This window comes from Sminthopsis crassicaudata, chromosome 3 (genome assembly GCF_048593235.1).
Source record: "Sminthopsis crassicaudata isolate SCR6 chromosome 3, ASM4859323v1, whole genome shotgun sequence".
NCBI lineage: Eukaryota > Metazoa > Chordata > Mammalia > Dasyuromorphia > Dasyuridae > Sminthopsis > Sminthopsis crassicaudata.
This window is the reverse complement of record NC_133619.1, coordinates 649,173,572-649,195,433: the sequence shown is the minus strand read 5'-3', so window position 1 is coordinate 649,195,433 and position 21,862 is coordinate 649,173,572. Positions and strand designations below refer to the sequence as shown.

The following is a 21,862-nucleotide window of genomic DNA, read 5'->3' as shown; positions in this document are numbered from 1 at the left end:
TTTTGACAGTACATATGCATGAATAATTTTTTATAACATTATCCCTTGTATTCATTTTTCCAAATTTTCCCCTCCCTCCTCCTACTCCCTCCCCTAGATGACAGGCAATCCCATACATATTGAATGTGCACTGATTGCAGGGGAAGCATGACCAGTCCCAAGACTCTTCTCATTACTGGGCTGGAAGCATGAATATTCCCAAGGCTCTTTCCTTCACAGAGTTGGAAGCATGGCCATTCCCAAGGCTTTTTTCTTCATTGAGCTGAAATCATGGATATTCTCAAGGCTTTTATCATCATTGGAATGGAAGTGTGGAAATTCGCAAGATTTTTTCCTTCAAAGGTTTGGAAGCATGGCATTCCCAAAGCTCTTTTCTTCACTAGGCTGGAAGCATGGATATTCCCAAGGCTCTTTTTTTCATTGGGCTGAAATCATGGATATTTCCAAGGCTCTTTTCTTTTCTTGGCTGCAAGTATAGATATTCCCAAGGCTCTTGGCTTTAAGGTCTTAGGTATTCCCCATCCAGGTCTGTGGGAGTTGGTGATCAAGGTGGTAATGGTGATTTGATTTGCCTGGCCTATGCTGCCTCCCGTCTCTCTCACTGCTTCAGCAAGAATGGCTTCCCTACCCCACATGAAACATTTGATGCATCTGCTTCTTCAGATGTTGACTTGGCTGGAAGTGAGTCCTGTGGTCTAGGGGAGTTCTGTCACTCCCAGAGTTCCTGTGCCTATCTGTCTGGGGCTGGTAATTGGTCAGCGTTAGTGATAATAGTGAAGGTGTTGTCCCTTCTCATAGAGGGAAAGATAATAAATGTAGTTTTAGACACGTTGAGTTTGAGATATCTGTAGGACATCTAAAGAGGTCTTCACACAGTTGGAGATGAGGAAAATGGAGATCAGAAGAGGGGTTAGAGTTGGGAAAACAGGAGATGAGACAGAGTAATCAGAGAGCTAGGAAGTGAGCCAGGAGAGAGCAGTGTCACTAAAACCTAGAGATAATAGAGAATCAAGACGAAGAGGACGATCAGTGGTGTCAGAGGTTTCAGAGAAGTCAAGGAGAATGAGAAAGGGCCATCACAGGTGACTTTGGGAAGAACGGATTCATTTGAAAGATAAAATTGGAAGCCAGACTGTAGAGGGTTGAAAAGAGAGCGGGTAAGGGAAGTGAAGGTACCTAGTGTAGATGGCCTCTCCCCAAAAAGAAGGGGAGAAATGAGGCAATAATCAATGGAGATGAAAGGGTTGAGTGAGAGCTTTTTGAGTTTGGAAAGACATAGACATGTTTGTGAGCAATAGCGAAGAAGTTGGTAAATGGGCAGGGATTGAAGATGAGTGGAAAAGACTGAGGGCACAATCTATGGCTAAATATCAAGAACCACCCACCAAGCAGACTTAAAAGGCAGAGGTGTCTTTTATTTTTTTTTCCTTCTTTATCTGTGGCTTGAAAATACTTGCTCATGGACTTTGGAGAGGGTAGGGAGAAGTTCTTCAAAATCCTCTCTGCCCTCGGTTGTATTGGTGACTGCCCACAAATGGCATCGAACACTGGGGCTGATCATCCAGATGAGCCTGAGATGGCATTTCAAATCCCTGGCTATCTGTTCTGCTTTGTATTTCTTTCCCTGGACACAGGTGACTGAACTGGGATTCTGGGAAAGATGTTCCAAGATTTGATAGGATTTGTGAGGAGCTCCTGGATCTGGGTGCTTATTTTCCAGTAAGAGATGATTTTTACGACTACTTTAGTCATTCTTAGGGGAGAAGATGAGATGATCACAGCAGGATGAGCCATACCCCAATGGCCAAAAGATGTGTATTTTAAGTAAATTATTCAAGAACTGAAGAGAATACCCAATCTCACTCTGTTTACTACTTCTGCTGTGTGTATGTGTGTATGTGAGTGTGTGTGTGTGTGTGGGGAAACAAATATATTTGACTCAGCGAGCAAAAAAAAAAAAAAGCTAACAATATACATTATAAATGCATATATGTTAAGATCAGTCAATAAATCAGCATTTATTAAGTGCCCACCATTTTTCAGGCAAAAATTCCTTGATAGATGCAGCAACAGAGATAATAAGCATCTAATTATTAATGTCAATCTGTCCATAAAATAGAGATAAGAACAACCCAAAGGTGATGGCCAATGCTGGGGAAGAAATGAGGAGCCCAAATACAAGAAGATTCCATGGGCATGGGATGCTCATGCTTGTGGATGACACTGAGCTGATTATACCACGTCCCAGAACACTACGGGGACTCCAGATGAGGATGACAGTTACTCAAAAAGTTCTGCCTCCTAGCCAAGCACACAGAAGAAACCAAATGCAGGTAGGATGCCCGTTTTCCAGACCTCATGGTGAGCGTATCTGATCCTAGATCTTAGCTTTCTTATGTCCAGTGAGCTGGATCCAGAACTGAACTAAGAAGGGCCTCCTGAGATCCTAGACTTAGAACTCAATGGGTCATTCATAGTCCAATAGAACTAGGGCTTTAATCCATAAGACTAAACCAAGTAGCTACAAGGAAAAAAACAAGGGCAAGGGCAAATCAAGGTCCTTCGATACCCGATCTGGTGTTCTTTACACCAGGAAGTTTCCTTTGGCCTGTGGAACCCTCACACACCTTTCAGTACCCCCAAAGTGTCATCTTGTTAACATTTGTGTTTTTTCCGGTGCACGGTATGGAACAGCACAAGCACTGAGGAATCAGACTTGCCTACGTGGCAATAAAGGGTGGTGGATGCACTTGGTTTTAGCACATTACCCAGTGGCAGGGTAGTCCAGTGGATGCATTATTAGCTTTAAAGTCAAGAAAACTTGGGTATAATGGGCTCTGAGAGGGTCTGGGGGGGCCCTACCCCACATGTAGCCTCCAAGGGGTGGGGGGCAGTGTGAACAAAGGCCACAGGATATTTTGCCAACTTGTTCTTGAGTCCCACATGGTCTGAATTTGGCCCTTTTTGAGAAGGCAGCGGTGGTCCACAAACCGCAAAGCAGAGCATGATTGTGGACGCCAGAGCCTTTATGACACAGCAGGACATGAGACGCACTTCAATGACTGCTTCTAACGCCCACCCACGAGGTGGCTGAGGGGACCTCTCAGAATGAAGGCAGCAGCTACTCACCGAAGCGTCTGCAGCTGGCTCTTGGAATGGCAGAGGCCCTCACAGAGCGATTTCACCCCTTGGTCTCCCAGGTCGTTTAAGCTGAGGTCCAGCTCAGTCAGGTTCTGGTTGACACTGAGGATGGAGGCCAGATCCTGACAGGCAGAGGGTGGCAGGTGGCAGATCTTTAACCTAGAGGAAACCCCCCAAGGTTCAGCTGCCAGCTTCCACCTTGGTCCTCCCCCTCTCTCTCCTCTCTCCCATTCACTCCCCCTGCCATATAGGCAGATGGCTCCCATCTCCACATCTCTGCCCCCAGGATCCCTCCCCTAGATGAGCCCCAGAAGCCTCCCCTACCACCTCTGACCTCTGTCGTCACATCCTCCAAATATTGGGAGTTGGCTCTGTATTCTACTGGGGCCCTCTTCGTTCTGAAAGGTAGAGCCCTGACTGGTCCTCCCACCTCCAGCTCTCTAGTCTTCACTGCCTTCTAGAATCATCTACTCATGTCCTTCCTCTGGGCAGAGATCTCCACTAATTTCTCATTTTCTCTTGAGCAAGGTTCAAATTTCTTTTGCTTGACATTTGAGGCCCTCCCTCCCGTGGATACATCTTATATTTATTTCTGGTTCTCCTATACATCTTACACTCCAGCTGCCTTACATTGTCTTGTACCGTCCCCTGCTTCCTGCTGCTCCCAGGGCCCGACTAAAACTCTCCTCTGGGCCTGGAAGGTCCTCCTGCCCTATATTCCCCTTTGAATCCTTCGCTCTCTGCAGCATGGTCAGATTTGGAGGGCTCAGGAAATCTTTTTACATCTGGAAAGAACCTGAAGATCATCCATCTTTATGGAGAAGAAAACAAAGGGCTGGGCTTATAGAGATCCAGTTAATCCAGCCTCTGGACCCACATATTCTGAATCTAAATCCAGGGCCTCTGATACTGAATGACGCCACTTCTCCACCTCCAAGTCCCTTCCCCCTCTGTACCTCACTTTCTTTCTCTGCAAAATGAGCAGCCTCAATGATCCCTAAAACCATGAGTCCGGGAGCCTACAAACCAGGAAAATGGACACAAAATGGTTCTGATGCATCTGTAGTCAGGGAGGCTTCCTGGAGGAGATAGCTCCTTGGCTGAGCTTTGAAGCAAAATGAGGGTCCAGAAAACCAGAAATGAGGAATAAGTATCTCTGGGAATGAACACGAATGTTGGCCAGGAAATGGAGGGCAAGGGAAGCAGCTTGGTATCAGGGCAGCAGCACTGGATTAAGGGTGAGAGGACCTAGAGGCAAATCCCAGCTCTCCTCTCACCACATTGGGTTGGTTAGTTCCCATCTCTAGGGCTTCAGAGAAGGAAAGCCAGATGAGGTACTTCTAGCCCTTGCCAGCTCTAAGTCTGGCCTAAGGCAGACCTGGAACATTGAGGAGACCAATTTAAATAGAAGGTGGGATTGTGAAGGGGACTTAAAAATGCCCAGGTTTGAGGAGTCAGGGGGTGGAGCCCTTCAGTGCCAGCAGGAGTTTATATTTTACCCCCGACGCAGTTGGGAGCCAGTGAAGATTTTAGAGTAGGGGAGGAAGGAAGGCATTTTCTGTCTCAGGAAGAAACATAAATGTGTATTTTCATTGGCAGACAGAAAAAAAAGCACAGGGGAATGCCCCCCAACTACAAAGCTTGAGTAGAAAATGGTTAAACACTGGGGATTCCGAGGAATGGAAGGTTGTGCATTCTAGGCACAGAGAAAGCCAGTGTGTGGAGTGGGAGATGGAGAGTTCAGTTTGCAGGACAGGAAGATGGCCACTGTACTGGGACCACAGAGCTTTGAATGGGAGTACTGAGCAAAAGGGGGAAAGGTAGCTTGAGCCAGACTGGAGCTGCCAAACAGAAGCATGTCAATCTGCTCCAAGCAGTAATAGGGAGCCATAGAGGTGGTAGAGAGAGGAGCAACGATAGCACTGAAGAAAAACTTGCTTTGGCAGCTTGTTGGGGGGGAGTTTTTTAGGTATGATCTCGCCAAGATGCCCTCTGTTCCTTCTGCCTCTCCTACCTCAGAGATCAACAGATGGGGGAAACCCAAGGCGAGCAGTCACCAGGCTCAACCACTTTCATTCCAGAAGAGCTGAGGCCCAGGGAGGCAGAGGGATGGCTCAATCGGGAGGCCCCGAGTCCCGGCTGGACTTACCACAGTGTCTGCAGCTTACAGTCTGGGTGGCTCAGCCCGGCGCACAGCTGCCGCAGCCCCAGGTCCCCCAGGGCATTGCCCGACAGATCCAGCTCCGTTAAGTGTTGGCTGGCGCTCAGCACCTCGGAGAGCTCCCGGCACGCTTCCCAGTCCAGCCCGCACCACCTCAACCTGGCCAGGAGAGCGGCGGTGAGGAGCCAGAATCGGAAGAGGAAGGGAGCTGCCGCCCCTCCCCCCTCCTTGCCCCCCGGAAGGGACTTACTGCAGCATCTGGAGGCGGCACTTGGGGTGCCGGAGGCCCTCAGCCAGCAGTTTCACCCCTGCGGCCCCCAGCGAGTTCCTGCTCAGGTCCAGCCTGGTTAAATTCTGGTTGCTCAGGAGAGCGGAGGAGAGGTCTTGGCAGGATGCACTGGAGAGTCGGCATCGCTTGAGCCTGGAGGAGGAAGGGGGGGATGGGCAGAGGGAGCAAGGCCGAGGGAGCGCCCAAGGGACGCTGTCAGCCCCTTCCCCAGCTCCCAGAGGACCATGAGCTCCCAGAGGGAGAAGCTCCTACAGACCATTCACCCTACTCTCTCCTTCCTTCCAAACAACAAAGAATCTCAGAGCTGCAAATCCCTCCAACTCTCATCCGGCTATAGTAGAAAGCCCAGAAGTAGCGGGACCATAAAGGCAAAGCAAGCACCATATTTGCTGTAAATTCCATAAGCAAATATTAATCGCCTACTGTATGCTGGTTACCTGAGCTACAGAGGGGAAAGGACATGACTTTGTCACAGTGGAAGGTGACTCTCAAAACCTCCTCACCGTCAGGGTGTCATTTTTTTCTAACAGCCCATGCTATTTTCTATCTGCCACAACTGGAGATGAGTCACCTTGGTCCTTAGGGACCACTTGACCAAAGGGAAGCCTGATTTATGCCTGACAGATAAGAAATGGGATAAAGCCCCTTAAACCTTCTGAGAGCAATGGCCTCCAGGGTGCCATCTTTCTTCAACAATCTGTGTCTCATCCTGCTGACCCATTTCCTGTGTGCAGTACCACCACTCATGCACTTACTGCTTACCAATAGTCAGAAAGGGGAAGTGATCACCCAAGAAGACGGTGACAGAACAGGGCCTAGAAGCTGGGGCTTGACTGCCAGCTCAGTGCTTCTACTCTTCCCTCTAGACCCTTCACCCCGGATACTGGTCAGTTCTGAGCTCCGTCAGTTTCTCAGCCCTCTCTCCCTCTTTCTTGAAGATGCTCTGGTCAGTTGTCCTAAGCAAAGGAACCAGCCTGTCCTTACCGAAGGTTCTGGAGTTGACAGTTGGGATGTCTGAGCCCTTGGCACAGCAGTCTCACTCCACGGTTCCCCAGGATGTTTCGGTATAGAACCAGCTCTATAAGATTTCGGTTGGTGCTAAGGGCAGTGGCAAGATGCTCGCAGTAGGCCTCTGGAAGGACGTCCTTCTCTGACCTACAGGAAGAAGAGACAGACCCAGGAGGAAAAACATAGGCACGGGAGAAGAGTCTGGGCCAAACAGAATGTGCTAACTGGGAAGGTGGTGAGTTTGCCATTGAGGAAGGTCGTAAGATGGAACCAAGAGGACCCATTTGCCAGCACAGATTTAGCAAGGATGTCTATTCAGGGGAGGATTGAAACCTCTCATTTCTAGTCCCAAGTCTCTGTTGGAGAAGAAACTCCATCATTAGGCTTATCATGGCCTAGTTACTATACATGATAAGCATGAATAAATAAATGCTTGTTGACTGAATATGGGATGATTCAACTCTTCCCATTCTCTGTGATTTATACAAAGTGTGAATGAGTTCTCTTTCTGAAGAAGCTAAGAATCACACAGGACCTCAGAAGTTATCCCATCAAGGTGCACACGTCCCCTCTAGAGCATAAAATTTAAAAATTCAATACAGTGCAATTCTACAGTTGCAGTTATTAAGTGCTGAAAGAATTCTCCCTATGAATTTGGTTCAAGGTCCCTTTGGGTCTTAAGCTGTCCATGATCCTACCCTGAAGAGTTTTGTCACTTTGGACAGCTTAAGACCCAAAGGGACCTTGAGACAAATTCACAGGGAGAATTCTTTCAGCAATCTCCCCAGAGGACCTGGGCTGGGGCTGCGGGGACAGCAATTCTACATCGTTTTGTAGAGCTAGGAGGATCCTTACAAAATCCCTGAATCCAACCTTATTAATTGCCTACTCTGTGCCTGAGATTGTATGGGAGGCTAAGGAAGGAAACAGGCTCAGGAAAAAGGGAGTTAATTGAAACCAGTCACTGATCAAAATTTTAATCCAATGTATCTATTCTGTATATACTTATATATGAATTTGTTGTCTTATCCATTAGGCTCCTTGGAAGCAGAGTATTTTATTCCTTATATTTGTGTGAGTTAGGGGCCTAGCTCAATGCCTAGCACAAAGTTAAGTGCTTACATGTTAACATATATGGGATTTTTTTTGCCATCTAGGGGAGAGGGTGGGAGGAAGGGAGAGAGAAAAAAAAATCGGATGCTTGAATAAAGAGAGCAGAACCAAAAGAACATGTAACAGCAAGACTGTGGGATAACCAACTATGATAGACTTAACTTTTGTCAACAATACAATGATACAAGGCAATTCCAATAGACATGGGATGAAAAATGCCATCTGCTTCCAGAGAGACGCCAGAAGGCAGATCAAAGCATATTATTTTCACTTTTATTTGTTTGTTTTTTTATTTATTCTCGTTTTTTTCCCTTTTGTTCTGAATTTTCTTTCACAATAGGACTAGTATAGGAATTGTTTAAAATAAAGTTAAATCAAAATGGTTTAAAATTATTGTACACGTGTAGCCTGTATCAGATTGCTTGCTGTCTCGGGGAAGGGGGAGACAAAAAAGGGAGGAAGAAAAAATTTGGAACTCACAATCTTACAAAAATGAATGCTGAAAACTATTTTTACATGTAATGGGAAAAACAAAATACTACTAAAAGAGAAAAACATTTATTTAAGGAAAGTGCTAGGACTGGATACTATAGAGCAATGCACCAGTCCTTTGAAAAGATGACTTGTCATGGAAGTTACATTGTGTCCTCAGAAAATACAAATAGAACTTAATAAAGTGATTTCAAGAGGAAGTAGTGAAATTAAAATGAACAGGGAGTGGGCAGTCTAGGCATGAGGCACTGCTTGGGCAAAGGTATGGGGTAGGAGATTGAGCATCATGCCTAGGCAACAGCTAGGCCTGAAATGGAGAGTGTGCATGGGACAAAAATACAAGTGATGGTACTAGAAAGGCCTTCGGAGATCTTGGGAACATGGAATGGGAGAACTTAGTCTGAAGGACACTGAGAGAATGAGCCTGATCTCCTCATGGCACAGGTAGGAATGAGGGACTTTGGCAAACAGGAAAGACTTGACAAAATTCTGCTCCTGATGCTTTTGACTTTTAGCAAACTATGTGTCCTTCTAAGCCTCAGTTTCCTCCTCTGTAAAACAAAGATGAGAATGCTTTTTTTCACCAGGACAAAATGAGATAAGATGTATAAAGCACCTTGTAGGCCTGAAAGTTCTATGTAAATGCAAGGTTTTCTTGTTATTATTGGAGAAACAGAAACTCAGAGAGAGAAAGAGAGAGACCGGCTGGGTCAAAGAGAGCCAGTCACCTGAAAGAGCAGAATAATCAGAGCTGAAAAGATCTTAGAGATCAGGCAGCTGACTTGGAGATGGAGTTCAGATCAGCTTCAGTTCGAAGCAGTTCAAGTCTAGCCTCATGCTAGCTGTGGAAACTCTGTCTGCCTCAGGCTCCTCATCTGTAAAATGGGAATAATAAAAGCATCGACTTCCAAGGGTCGTTGTGAGGAATAAATGGGATAATAATTGTACATGGCTTAGCACAGTGATGGGCACTTAGTGGTATCTTAATGTTAGCCATCACCATCATTATCATTATTGTTATCAGAAATCATCTAGTCTAACTTTCTTGTTCTCTAAAACCAAGGCCCAGGGGGGTGAGACAAAGAAAAATCTGAACCCAGAAAGAGGAATGATAATAGCCTATTTCTCAGGGCTGTCCCGAGGAACAGATGACATCTTATTTCTCTGTGGGTAGGTTTATGTTCAGATAGCTTATGTACAGGATTATATAGGCACACACACGTCTACATGTGTTTTGTATATGAGTATATACATACGTGTGTGTTTATATATGTATACATTCATACAGACTATACTATATTTAGGATATTTACTTGTGGCTTGGATATACACACATGTATATTTATATATGTTCACATCCACATAGAGTATATTATATATGGGATATTTACATGTGGTTTGCATATATATATATATATATATATATATATATATATATATATATATATATATATATATATATATATATGTGTGTGTGTGTGTGTGTGTGTGTGTGTGTGTGTATTTATATTTACACATCCACATGGACTATATTATAGATAGAATATTTACAGGTGGCTTGGATATACATACCTGTGTGTTTATATATCTACACATCCACACAGACTATACATATATAGGATATTTACATGTGGCTTGGATATACACATATGTGTGTTTATGTATCTAACATCCACACAGACTATACTATATGTGGGATATTTACATGTGTTTTGCATATACATATATATATATATATATATATATATATATATATATATATACACACACACACACACACACATCCACATGGACTATACTATATATAGAATATTTACATGTGGCTTAGATATACGCATCTGTGTGTTTATGTATTGTAACATGCTCTCCTAGCAGTTACTATTACCAGTAACTGCTAGGAGGGCATGTTACAATGTATCTATATATCCACACAGACTACTATACATAGGATATTTACATGTGGCTTGGATATACACACATGTATATTTATATATCTACACATTCACATGGACTATACTATACATGGGATATTTACATGTGGTTTGCATATATGTGTGTATATATATATATATATATATATATACACATCCACATGGACTATACTATATATATAGAATATTTACATGTGGCTTGGATATACACATATGTGTGTTTATGTATCTAACATCCACACAGACTATACTATGTGTGGGATATTTACATGTGTTTTGCATATATATATATACACACACACACACACACATCCACATGGACTATACTATATATAGAATATTTACATGTGGCTTGGATATACGCACCTGTGTGTTTATGTATCTACACATCCACACAGACTGTACTATATATGGGATATTTACATGTGGCTTGCATATATGTGTGTATATAAGTAATTATAAGTAATTCTTTTTTTCCAATTCAAGCTTCCTGATCCAGATCAGGAAGGCCTGGGTTAATGTTCCAGCACTACCACTTACTTGCTAAGTCATGCGGCCTCATTGCCTCACTAAGGGAGCCCACTGGATTTGGGATTTCTAAGGCTTCCTCCATTTCTGGGCTCCCTGAAGTCCCAGCCCAGGCCCTGACCTGGTTCATTACATGAACTTGAGGAAGTCTGTCTAGACCTAGGTCTGGACAGTGGACATATTGCACCAGATGCCTTTTGTGATCTCTTCTAGCTCTGATATTCTGGGATTTGGTGGCCCAGCCTACTCCTCCATTTCACAGACGAGCAAGCTGAGGACTCACCGCTCCAGAGTCTGGTTCCTGGGCTGCTCCCCGCCCTCGGACACCGCCGGAAGGCCATCTCGGTTCCCGATGTCTTCCTCACAGTCAGCACTGAACGTGGTAGAGCCCAGGTGGACCACCACTGCGCTGCAGCAGTTCCTCACGCAGAAGGAGGAGACCATGTGTTCCATCTTGGTGGCCATGTCGCTGACCACGACCACCTGGAAGTGGTCCAGCGCCCTCTGGATGAAGTCCTCCTCTTGGATCTCGTAGAGGCACTGGAAGAGCTCCAGGGCGCCCCGCTGCAGCGTGGAGCCCTCACTCAGCGCCTTGACCTGGATCCAGCGCAGCAGCTCCCTCTTGGTGCGCGCTGAGGTCTTTCGGCCGATCTGCTTCTCCAGGGAGCTCCGCCTCTCATCGTTAAGGAGCCCGAAGAGGAAGCGCACGGTGAGGGTCAGGTAGCTCCTCTCCGAAGTGGCGTAGTGCTCGAGAAGCTTCACCACGTCTGCCGAAGGGGCCCCCGGCTCCCCCTCCAGCACGTAGAACATGGCGCCAAAGAACTCCTGGAAGCTCAAGTGGATGAAGCTGTAGTATCGCTCACACTGGATGTCTTTGTGGAAGATGTTCATGTTGAGGAAGGCCGAAAAGTCGTCTCCCTCCAAGCCGTGCTTGTGCAGGTCCTCCTCCTCGAAGAGAATCCTCTGGCTCCAGAGGCCCCCCGCAGCCAGGGAGCAGAGCCCCCGGAGGTTGGGCGGAGGCTGGGCCCGGGGTCGCCCCGGTTTGGGCTGCAGCAGGCTCAGCAGATAGAACATGTAGACGGCCGTGGTGGTCTTGGAGGTGTGGGGGAAGGGCCAGCCGGCCTCCAGCTGCTGTTTGAGGCAGGTGCAGACTATCCAGCACATCAAGGGCACGAAGCACATGGTAGAGAGCGGCTCGTTGTCCCGCACCAGGCTGAAGCCCTGGCGGGCCTGCTCCTTGTGGCGGAAAAACTTGTAGAAGTACTCCTGGCGCAGCGCCTCCGAGAAGCCCAGGATGGCCACATGCCGGGGGTGCTCCAGCAGGTGGTGGAGGGTCTCCAGCGAGGTGGGTCTGGTGGTGATCAGCAAGGACAGTTCCCGAAGCAGCTTCCTCCTGAGCAGGCAGCTCAGGAGGGCCTCCACCGGCTTCCTCTCCCCCCACTGGATGCAGCCGCAGTCTCTGGGCTCGTGGAAGGAAGCCCTGAGCTCGTTGAAGCCATCGATGATGAACAGGAGCCTTTCGGGGACCCGAACAATCTCAGAAATGGGCACGTTCCTCTCCGGCCAGCAGACCGAAATCAGATCGTCCATGCTCCTCTCCCGGAACTGGTTCATCTCTCGGCAATTCATGTAGAAGACGTAGTCAAAACGGCCGGAGTAGAGGCACCCGTCGGCCCAGTCCAGCATGACCTTCTGGGCCAGAATGGACTTCCCAATCCCAGCAGCCCCCTGCAGTACAACCGTGTGTGGCGAGTGTGGGCGCTCCTCGTCAGGCTCAAACAAGGTCTCTATCTGGATGGGGCTGGCCCGCTGGTCCAAGCCCAGCGCATGCTGCCGCCCCACAGCCAGGAGTTCGTGCTGGGCTCTGGTCAGGGTAGTGTGCTCCTTCACCAGGAGCAGCGGCGTGTATCTCTGGCTGAGGTTCACGAGTTCTCCCAGGCGGGCGTTCCTGTCCTCAATAAAGCGATATTTGCGCCTGACATGCTCCCGGTACATTTCTTGGGGATCTAATGGAAAGGTACAAAGGGATCATTGGACATTTATTGGGGCGCACATTATTCATTACAGGCCTGTAATTTCTCTAAGATGGGAAATGGCCCCAAAAGTTAGCTCTGAGTGTGTGCTGTCCTGGCCAACTGTCTGCCATTGGAAGTGACTTGGTCACTCTTTGAACTCAGGACTCCAAGTCCAGTGTTCTATCCATTGTCACCTATCTGCTTCCCCTCTTTTGGTTTTGGTTTTTCATTTGATTTGATTTTTTTTTTTTGACCCAATAGAATTTTTCCAATTACATGTAAAGATGTTTTTCAACATTCATTTTTTCCCTGAGGCAACTTTGGTTAAATGACTTGCCTAAGGTCATATAGCTAGGAAGTATTAAGTGTTTGAGACCAAATTTAAACTCAGCTCCTCCTGACTTCAGGATTGGTGCTCTATCTACTGCCACCTCGTTGCCCCTCAACATCCATTTTTGTAAGATTTTGAGTACCTGATTTTTTTCTCCTTCCCTCCCCAAGACAATAAAGTCATTTGACATAAGTTATACAAGTAAGATCATTTTAAATGTATTTCCATATCACTCATGTTGTGAAAGAAAAATCAGAACAAAAGGGAAAAATCACGAGAAAGGGGGGGAAAAAGGTGAGAATAGTATCTTTGATGGGCACTGAGTCTCCATATTCCCTCTCTGGATGGGGATGGCATCTTCCAGCCCAAGGCTCTTGGAATCATCTTGAATTGCTGCCCTGGATGAGATGAGCTAAGGCTACCATGTCGTTTCACTTCTGCAACCACCTTTCCCAACCCAAACCTGAAGCAGAATTTTGGACCTAAGAAATGGTCCCCCAGCCTTTGCTTGGAGATTTTCAAGAAAAACCAGGGTGACTATTTCTTCAATGATAAGGCAGTCCATGGAGCTGGAACTGTGGTAAAGTTCTTCCAGAGAGCCTGCCTCAATGGTCTCTCCCATTTCTCCCCATTGCTCCCCAAGATGCTATCTGACCTTAAACTGAGGCTGCTCTTTCCTCTACAGGAGAGCCCTCAAAATACTCCAGAGCAGCCAGAGGGTGCCTCCTGGATCTTCTCTTCTTTAAGATAAACACCCCTAGTTTCCTCAGTAGCTAATTCACTGCTGAGGCAGGTAAACCTCTAACCCATTTCTTATGCTTATGGAGTCGATCCATTGAATTCAATTGGCATAAGTCCCTATTAAACGCCCTCTTACAGGAGTCAGGACAGGGCCTTAGCTCCTTTGTTTCCTGTCTCCCATCAGCCAGCTCCTCCAGTCTCCCTTTTTTTATCCTGAGCCTTTAGCAAATAATTGTTAATGATCATTAGGAACTCACTAGTCAAACCACTGATTCCAGCAAATCCCAAGTCTAGCTACGTATTTCTTTCTTTTTATTTTCTTTTTCTTTTTTCCCTGAGGCTGGGGTTAAGTGACTTGCCCAGGGTCACACAGCTAGGAAGTGTTAAGTGTCTGAGACCAAATTTGAACTCGGGTCCTCCTGAATTCAGGGCTGGTGCTCTATCCAGTGCGCCACCTAGCTGCCCCCTAGCTCTGGATTTCCATGAGTTCTGATGGTACTTCTCTCCCGCTTCCCGGCTGAGCAGCCTAACCACAAGCCTCTCTCAAGGGTCTCTCCTGGACCTTCTTTTCTCCTAGTAACTAGTCAGGCTCATCTCCAGTGGGCCAGCCACCAAAGGACAGGTGCCATGAAGGTGTGTGTAGGGAAGAGGAATCCATGCTTGGAAAGGAAAGCCCCTATGCCTAGTCAGCTTCCTTCCAAGCTCTCTCTGTTCCTGCAATCAGTCCTAAAATGCTAAAATCTCTGGGGTCCGTTCCATGATCTTATGTGTGTTCTGACCTCAGGAGTTCCTTCTAGTTCTTGGAATCCTATGAGTGGATCCAGGGAGTTAGAAGGATCTCTCAAAGCTGGAAAGGACATTAGAGATCACCTTATCCATTCTGTCTCTTCCTGATCAGTCATAATTGATATTTTCAAAGTCCTTTAAACCCATTTTCCCACACACTTTGGGGTGCAGCTGGATTCTCCCCTACCCCAAACTTTCCAAGCTGGGAGGACTTTCAGAGGCTTTGAGACCAGTTTGTGCCCCACAAGAAGCCCCTACAAGACATCTGCCTGAAATCTTTCAGGATCAGAAGTTCCTTTCCACCCTTCAGCTGGGGAGTTGGGGATGAGGGTGGGATAAGGCAGGATGAGATGGTAGGAAGGAGAACACAGCTCTGATTGTGAAGAAATCCATCATTTCCCCCAGCTGAGATCTGCCTCTGGCTGCAGAGCCAGCTGCTTTTCTAGCTGGGATGGACAGCTCCATCCCCATCCCTGTCATCATCTTCATCCTATCCCCATTCAAACCTAGAACTTAGCTATTGCAGGGTTCAGTAGGGGCTGAACCTGCTCACTGGACTGGACTGAACTGAATATGAGTTTTCCATTGCATCCTCCCCCTTTCTCATTTCAACAGATGCTACCACCAAATGTTTCAATACAGGCCCTGGAGGTGAGTGGCTTCCTGATACCCCTCAGAAAGCCTTTTCAGCAATGCATCCTGGGATCAGCTGGAAGGACCCTGGGGGCTCTCCCTTATAGAGGAGGAAGCTGAAGCCCAGGAAAGGAGAGGATTTGCTCTGGTGATACCGGGAACAAGAAGCAGTTAGGAAAAATGAGAAAACTTCTGGCTCTAGCCTGACCCTTGGCTCTGACTGCATCTTTTGACAAGGGAGGAAACTGAGACCTAGAAAGAGGAAGCCTGAAAGGAGGTGGCTCTGAGTCAGGAAAAGGAAGTCGTGCAAATCTCTGAGTGATCTGCTTTGCTACCGCCAATCCTGAAATTTAGGGCCACACATGGGGCCCGAGAAAGCCGCAAAATCCTTTTTGCCTTTTGCTCAGTTTCAGAAAAGGGAACTGTTTTCACGGATCATATATTCTCAGAAGTAGTGAAGGAGGCTGGCTGATGCCTCGGCCACCTTTCCATGTCAGGGTCTCCCCGGGGCAGGAAGGGCCCTATCTCTTACCTAGAACAAGGGGCTCCTTTCCCATCATACACCTCAGTGCCAGAAGGGCCCAGGCATCCATGTCTGTCCCTGTGGGATGTATCAGATCCCAGGGTCCCAATAACCACGCAAGGGAGGTCCCATGGATGCTACTGTTCCCATTTTGCAGGTGAGATTTGAATCCAGGACTTTTTGGCCCCACTTACAACATCCCACACTCTGTCCTACAGCATCTCTCTTGTGACCACCCCCAAACCTGAGCAGAAATCTCCTCGACAGCATGTGGCTCAGAATGTGTTCCCTTGTAAAGATTTCACTCTGAACTCCTAGCGCTTCTGGCCTATGTGACCTAGAAAGGCTGCAATTGGTTCCCCATTTTGTGGATAATCAGAGCTTCCCAGAAGCTAGGGGATTGTCCCACAGACTTGTGGGGTCTAGTGAAATTCGAACCCCTGTCATCTGGCACCCAGAGCAGCAGTCTTTCCCAGGGGCCATCTTCTCAAATCTCCTAGCTGAAGGGACTTCGCAGGGCATTGAATTCAGGTCCTCCCTGAACCGAAAGCTTCTCTTTACCCCCTCCATCAAGGAGGTGGTCCTCTAGCCTGTGCTGATGGGGAGCTCATTATCTTACCCAGTGGATAACCTGTTCAGGAGCAGGATCAAGCTGATTGGGACCCATTCACTCTTGTTGAGTCCTAATCTGCTGAACCTCAGACTTCCATTCACTGCCCTGGTTCGGTTCATTTTTTTCCTCCTGGGGATAGTCCTTTACCTATTGCAAGAACTCTCGTGTTCCCCCAAGTCTCCTCCTCTCTAGGCTCATTTCCTGGCTCCTGGGCCAGTCCTCATGACATGAGATCCAAGGGGACATGATTAGTGAAGAAAGGAAGACCCAGTTCAAAGGTCATCTCAGCCACTTAGCCATCATCTCGCCACTGTTTGCCCAGTCTCCTCATCTATAAAATAGGGATGAGCATTGAAAAGCAGTCTGTTTATGAATGCTAGCCACTGCTGTCCTGGCTGTTCTGTCATGGGCGTTGTCTAGCTTTTATATGTCATTCCTCAGGGTCTTGACCCTTGTTGGCCTTCCACTTTGGTCCACCCATCTATCCAATCCAGGCGTTCCCTTACTCTGGGGTCAGCAGATGAAGGGCAAGGTGCCCCCAAAACTGAGACCCACATCCCAAGAGTTTCTGGACACTAACACACAATAGAGGGCTAAAACATGGAGGTTTACCAAGAACAACATGCTGGCCATTGGGCAGCCCCAGCCTGACAGAGATGAGTCCGAGACCCAACTGGCTGGCTTGAGGGGAACAGGGTCGACACGGTTCTGGCTGCTCACCTTTCTTTGTCATCCCTGGAGAGATGTCGGCCAAGCATCCGGGCTCTCTACCACAGGAGTCTAACGTAGTGACCTCCAAGGAATGAGGGATATCTGGAAAAGGAAAAGCCCATCACTGGAGAAGGCTCAATCTCCTGCCATGGCCTGGACCTCTAGAGATCAGCTAGGCTCACTCAACTCAATTTGAGCCAACTAGACTCATTCATTCATTTGTTCATTCACTTATGCATTCAATCAGTCGGTCAGCTAGTTGGTCAGTCAATCAGTCGATCAGTCAGTCAGTCATCGGTCAGTTGGTCACTCAGCCAGTCAGCCAGTCAGTTGGTTGGTCAGTCGGTCAGTCAGTCAGACAACCAGCCAGCCAGCCAGTCAATTGGTTCGTCAGTTGGTCAGTCAGTCAACCAGCCAGCCAGTCGGTCAGTCAGTCAGCCAGTTGGTCAGTTGGTCAGTCAGTTGGTCAGTTGGTCAGTCGGTCAGTTCAGTTGGTCAGTCAGTCAGTCAATCAATCAGTTGGGCAGTCAGCCAGTTGGTCAGTTGATCAGTCAGTCAGTCAGTCAGTCAGTCAATCAGTCAGTTGGACAGTCAGTCAGTCAGTCAGCCAGCCAGCCAGTCGGTCAGTCGGTCAGTCAGCCAGTTGGTCAGTTGGTCAGTCAGTTGGTCAGTCAGTTAGTCAATTGACATTTTTACTGACTCTCTGAGTAGAAAGGGCCCTTGGTCATGGCTGTCTGATGGAGAATTCTCACTACCGCATACCCACAAGTGATTCTCAGCCTCAGCTCAAGGCTCCCGGGGATGGCGGGACCACTGCCTCCAGAGGTAGCCCATCTTCCTCTTGGATGGCGCTGGTGGCTGGAAGCTCATTCCTTACAAACTGCCATCTCCCCACCCAGGGCTGGACAGTTCTAAGCAGGTTGCCACACAGTTGAAGTTGGAGGAGCAGAGGGAGCCCCAGAAGTCATGGAGTTCAGTCCCTTATCTTTCAGAAGGGGAAAGGAAGGCCGGCCCAGAGAAAGGGCTGGCTTGCTTGATGTCACGTGGTGAGTCCGGCCACAGCCAGGACTAGCAGTGGAGCCTTCAGGGTCCCAGGCCAGGGCTCCCCTGCCCCGGGGAAGAGAGGCCTTTTCGTCCTTACCTTTCACCAGAGCCTCTTGGCAGCCTCGATCCCACAGGTCTTTCCTGTTGATCCGGTTGAAGACCCGGAGGGCCAGCTCCCAGGCCTCGGCTGGGCCCCAGTGGGCCACCAAGATTTGCGCCATGTCCAGGGGTCCCGCCTTCTCCATCCGCCCCCGGGGCACTCTCCCCTCCCCCACCCTCTCGGCCTCCAGGCCCAGGTACATCTTGAACTTCCTCAGCTCCACAGACTCCAGCTCCTCCAGATAGGCTGCCAGGCAGCAGAGGATGGCGTCCGCCATGCCCATGGGCAGGGGCTCAGCCGAGGCCCGGAGAAGCCCTCGGGCCCTGCTCCGAGGAAGGGTCCAGAGCCCCTGGAACTTGGGCAGGACAGGAGGCTTCCTGCCCAGGCAAGAGAGTGCCCAGGGTCAGCCTCTCTCTGCCTTGGCACTGGAGGAGGAGGACACAGGAGCTGCCACTGTGGACATGGGGAACTGTCCCACAGCTGACAAAGAGGGGGTAGTGTGGGAGGGGGGGGCTACAGGGAGGGGAGGAAGGATGGTTAAACGGCAGCCGAGAGCAGGGGGTGCAGGGAAGGCTAGCTGGAGCGATTAGCTAGGCGGGCAGAGGCAGAGAGAGGGACAGAGAAAGAAAGATGGCAACAAAGAGATGAGAAAGAAGGAATAGGAAGGTCAAAAGAAATGGATGGAGAGAAAAAAAGCTGAAGAAACCCAAAGGGAGATTGCAGAGGAGAGAGACGGACATAACCAGTAAGAGAGAAAGAGAGAGCTGGAGGAAGAAACAAAGAGAGAGGGGGAGAGAAAGAGAGAAGTGGGGGAAGAAGGGGGAGAGACAGGGAGAAAGAGATAGAGATACAGAAGCAGAGTGAGAGAAAGAGAGAGACAGACAGATAGGTAGAAACAGAGAGAGACAGAGGCAGAGGCAGAGAGACAAACAGACAAAGAGAGAAAAAGACAGAGACACAGAGACAGGTAGAGACAGAGAAAGACAGAGAGAAAAAGACAGAGAGACAGAGACAGAGAGACAAGTAGAGACAGAGAGAGACAGAGGCAGAGAGGCAGCGAGACAAACAGAGACAGAGACAGAGATAGAGACAGAGAAAGACAGATACAAGGAAACAGATTGAGACAGACAGAGAGAGCTGGTGATGAGGACAGGGAGAGGCAGGGAAAAGGACCAAAGAAAGGAGGTAGGAGAAAAGAGAGGGATGGTGCCCAAGGTCTGAGAAGTTTGGAGATGGGGCAAGGAAAGCCTCCAAGGTGCTTCACCCACTCCCAGGCGGTCTCCTCCCACAGAGCCCAGACTCAGTCCAGCTCCTTTGTAAAAGGGGAAGTTGGGCATTTGTTTGTGTTGGGGGAGGTGTACTGGGAAACTCAATGTGACATTTGAGAAATAACCCCTCCCCCTTCCTTCATGACCCTCCCCCTGTCCATTTCCCCCTCCCATTCTCCTTTGGCCTTTTCCAAAATCTGTTGGTCTTTTCTCACCCCCTTTTCCTTCCCAACCCATCTTTTGTATTGGACACTGCTGGCCAGCCTCTCCTCCTAGATGCTCTTCTTTCTCTCAGCCACCTCCTCCTCCTCCTCCTCCTCCTCCTCCTCCTCCTCCTCCTCCTCCTCCTCCTCCTCTTCCTCTTCCTCCTCCTCCTCTCCTCTTCCTCCTCCTCCTCCTCCTCTTCTCCTCCTCCTCCTCCTCCTCCTCCTCCTTTCTCCTCCTCCTCCTCTTCCTCCTTTCTCCTCCTCCTCCTCCTCTTCCTCCTTTCTCCTCCTCCTCCTCCCTCTTCCTCCTTTCTCCTCCTCCTCCTCTTCCTCCTTCTCCTCTTCCTCTTCCTCCTCCTCCTCCTCCTCCTCCTCTTCCTCCTCCTCCTCCTCTTCCTCCTCCTCCTCCTTTTTCCTCCTCCTCCTCCTCCTCCTTCTCTTCTTTACTTTTGCATATTTCCATATTATCATATTGTCAAAGAAAAATAAGGAAAAAGCATAAGAAAGAAAAACCAAACCCAAACCAACAGTGACCAATGCCCACTTGGATCCACATTCAGTCTCCGTGGTTCTCTCTGGATGCAGATGGCATTTCCCACCCCGAGTCTATAAGAAATATCCCAAATCACCCCACTGCTGAGAAGAGCCCCGTCCATCATAATTGGCGACCACCTCATCTTGCTGTAGTGATCTCCTGGCTCTGCTCCCTTCACTCAGCATCAGTTCATGTAAATCTTTCCAGGCCTTTCTAAAATCAGCTTGTTCATCATTTTTATAGAACAATAATATTCCATAACTTTCATGTACCACAACTTGTTCAGCCATTCTGCAAGTGATGAGCATCTAGTCATTTTCCAATTCTTTGCCACCACAAAAAAACAGAAAAAAAAACCTGCTACAAACATTTTTGCACAAGTGTGTCCCATTCTCTCCTTTATGATTTCTTTGGGATACAGACCCAGAAATGGCACTGCTGTGTTGATAGCTCTTTGGGCATAGTTCCAAATTGCTCTCCAGAATGGTTGGATCAGTTCACAACTCCACCAACAATGCATCAGTGTCCCTATTTTCCCACATCCCCTCCAAAATTTATCATTATCTTTCCCTATCATTTTAGAATATGGCAGTTTTTTCACCATTGCTGGTCATTAAATAGTGGACTAAGAAGGAATTGAATTGAATATCTGATGAAACAAGATGGAGAGAAGTGAGTTAGATAATAGTGAAATGGGTGAAATGGAACTGGTTGATTGTTTAGACCTAGAGAGGAAGTGGTCATGGGGCCACGTCCACTTGCCAGAAAGGCTCCAGCAGAGTGCCTCAGAGATTACAGTTTTATCAACAACCAAGGTATGAATGGCATGCTCACCAAATTTGCTGATGACAAAAACAAGCATTTATTAAGCACTTATTGTATGTCAGGCATTATGCTAAGCATTTTACAATATTTCATTTGAAACTCACAAACTTAGGAGGTCATATTACCCTCATATTACAGTTGAGGAAAAAGCAGACAGCAGTTATTTACCCAGAGTCACACAGTATCTGGGGCTGCATATAAACTCGAGTCTTTCTGACTGCGGACAACTACTTGTCTCAGTTTCCTCGCCTGTAAAATGAACTAAAGAAAGGAGATGGCAAACCACTATCTTGGCTACAAACCGAATTGAACAGTCAGACTTTATTGAACAATCTGCATGCTTCCTGACTCCAGACCCAGTCCTCTGTGCACTGCAGCACCTCCTTGCAGCCTCTAGCAGCTAACACCCTTTCTAAAGTTTGAATTTGAACAGATCTTGACAGGTTCAAAAATTGGGTCTAATCAATTAATTTGTTGTAATTTAATGAGTAAAATGTAAATTCTTGCATTTTGGCTAACAAAGGATCATTTCAGAAGGGTAAGTTGAGAAGTCAGAAGAAGTTCTGGGGGTTCTAGTGGACAGCAAGTTTAATAATCATGAATCATGTGATTTGGTAGCTAAAAATGGTGATTCCCTCATGACCCGATCTTCCAGAAAGGAGTTGATCGTCTCATGGTCCTAGACCAGCCCTGCTCAGAACACATCTTCATAATTGCATGCAGTTGTGGTTCCACTCTCTTAGAATATTGAGAACCCAGGGAGAGTCTGGAGAAAGACAGCCAGGAGGGTGAAGAGCTTTGAGATCAGTCTGTAGAAGGGTCAGCTAAAGGAGCTAGGGATGGTTAGCCTGGAGAAGAGTGGCGAGGG

The 21,862-nt window shown here is 47.7% G+C and overlaps 1 protein-coding gene across 2 annotated transcripts in view; it reads right to left on the bottom strand.

Moving 5' to 3' along the window:
* The window catches only part of LOC141564583 (NACHT, LRR and PYD domains-containing protein 12-like), a 37,507-nt gene extending 18,080 nt beyond the window's left edge, over nucleotides 1-19,427 (bottom strand). For both annotated transcript variants that reach the window (XR_012488659.1, XM_074307222.1), the window contains exons 1-7: nucleotides 18,158-19,427; nucleotides 17,026-17,118; nucleotides 10,947-12,669; nucleotides 6,576-6,746; nucleotides 5,553-5,723; nucleotides 5,291-5,461; nucleotides 3,130-3,300 (exon numbers count right to left, since the gene is read on the bottom strand). Coding sequence is in view for 1 of the 2 variants with exons in the window: in XM_074307222.1 (XP_074163323.1) it covers nucleotides 3,130-3,300; nucleotides 5,291-5,461; nucleotides 5,553-5,723; nucleotides 6,576-6,746; nucleotides 10,947-12,669; nucleotides 17,026-17,118; nucleotides 18,158-18,443 (2,786 nt within the window). In the remaining variant the exon portion in view is untranslated. The remainder of the gene's footprint in view (nucleotides 1-3,129; nucleotides 3,301-5,290; nucleotides 5,462-5,552; nucleotides 5,724-6,575; nucleotides 6,747-10,946; nucleotides 12,670-17,025; nucleotides 17,119-18,157) is intronic.
* Nucleotides 19,428-21,862: the final 2,435 nt, after the last annotated feature.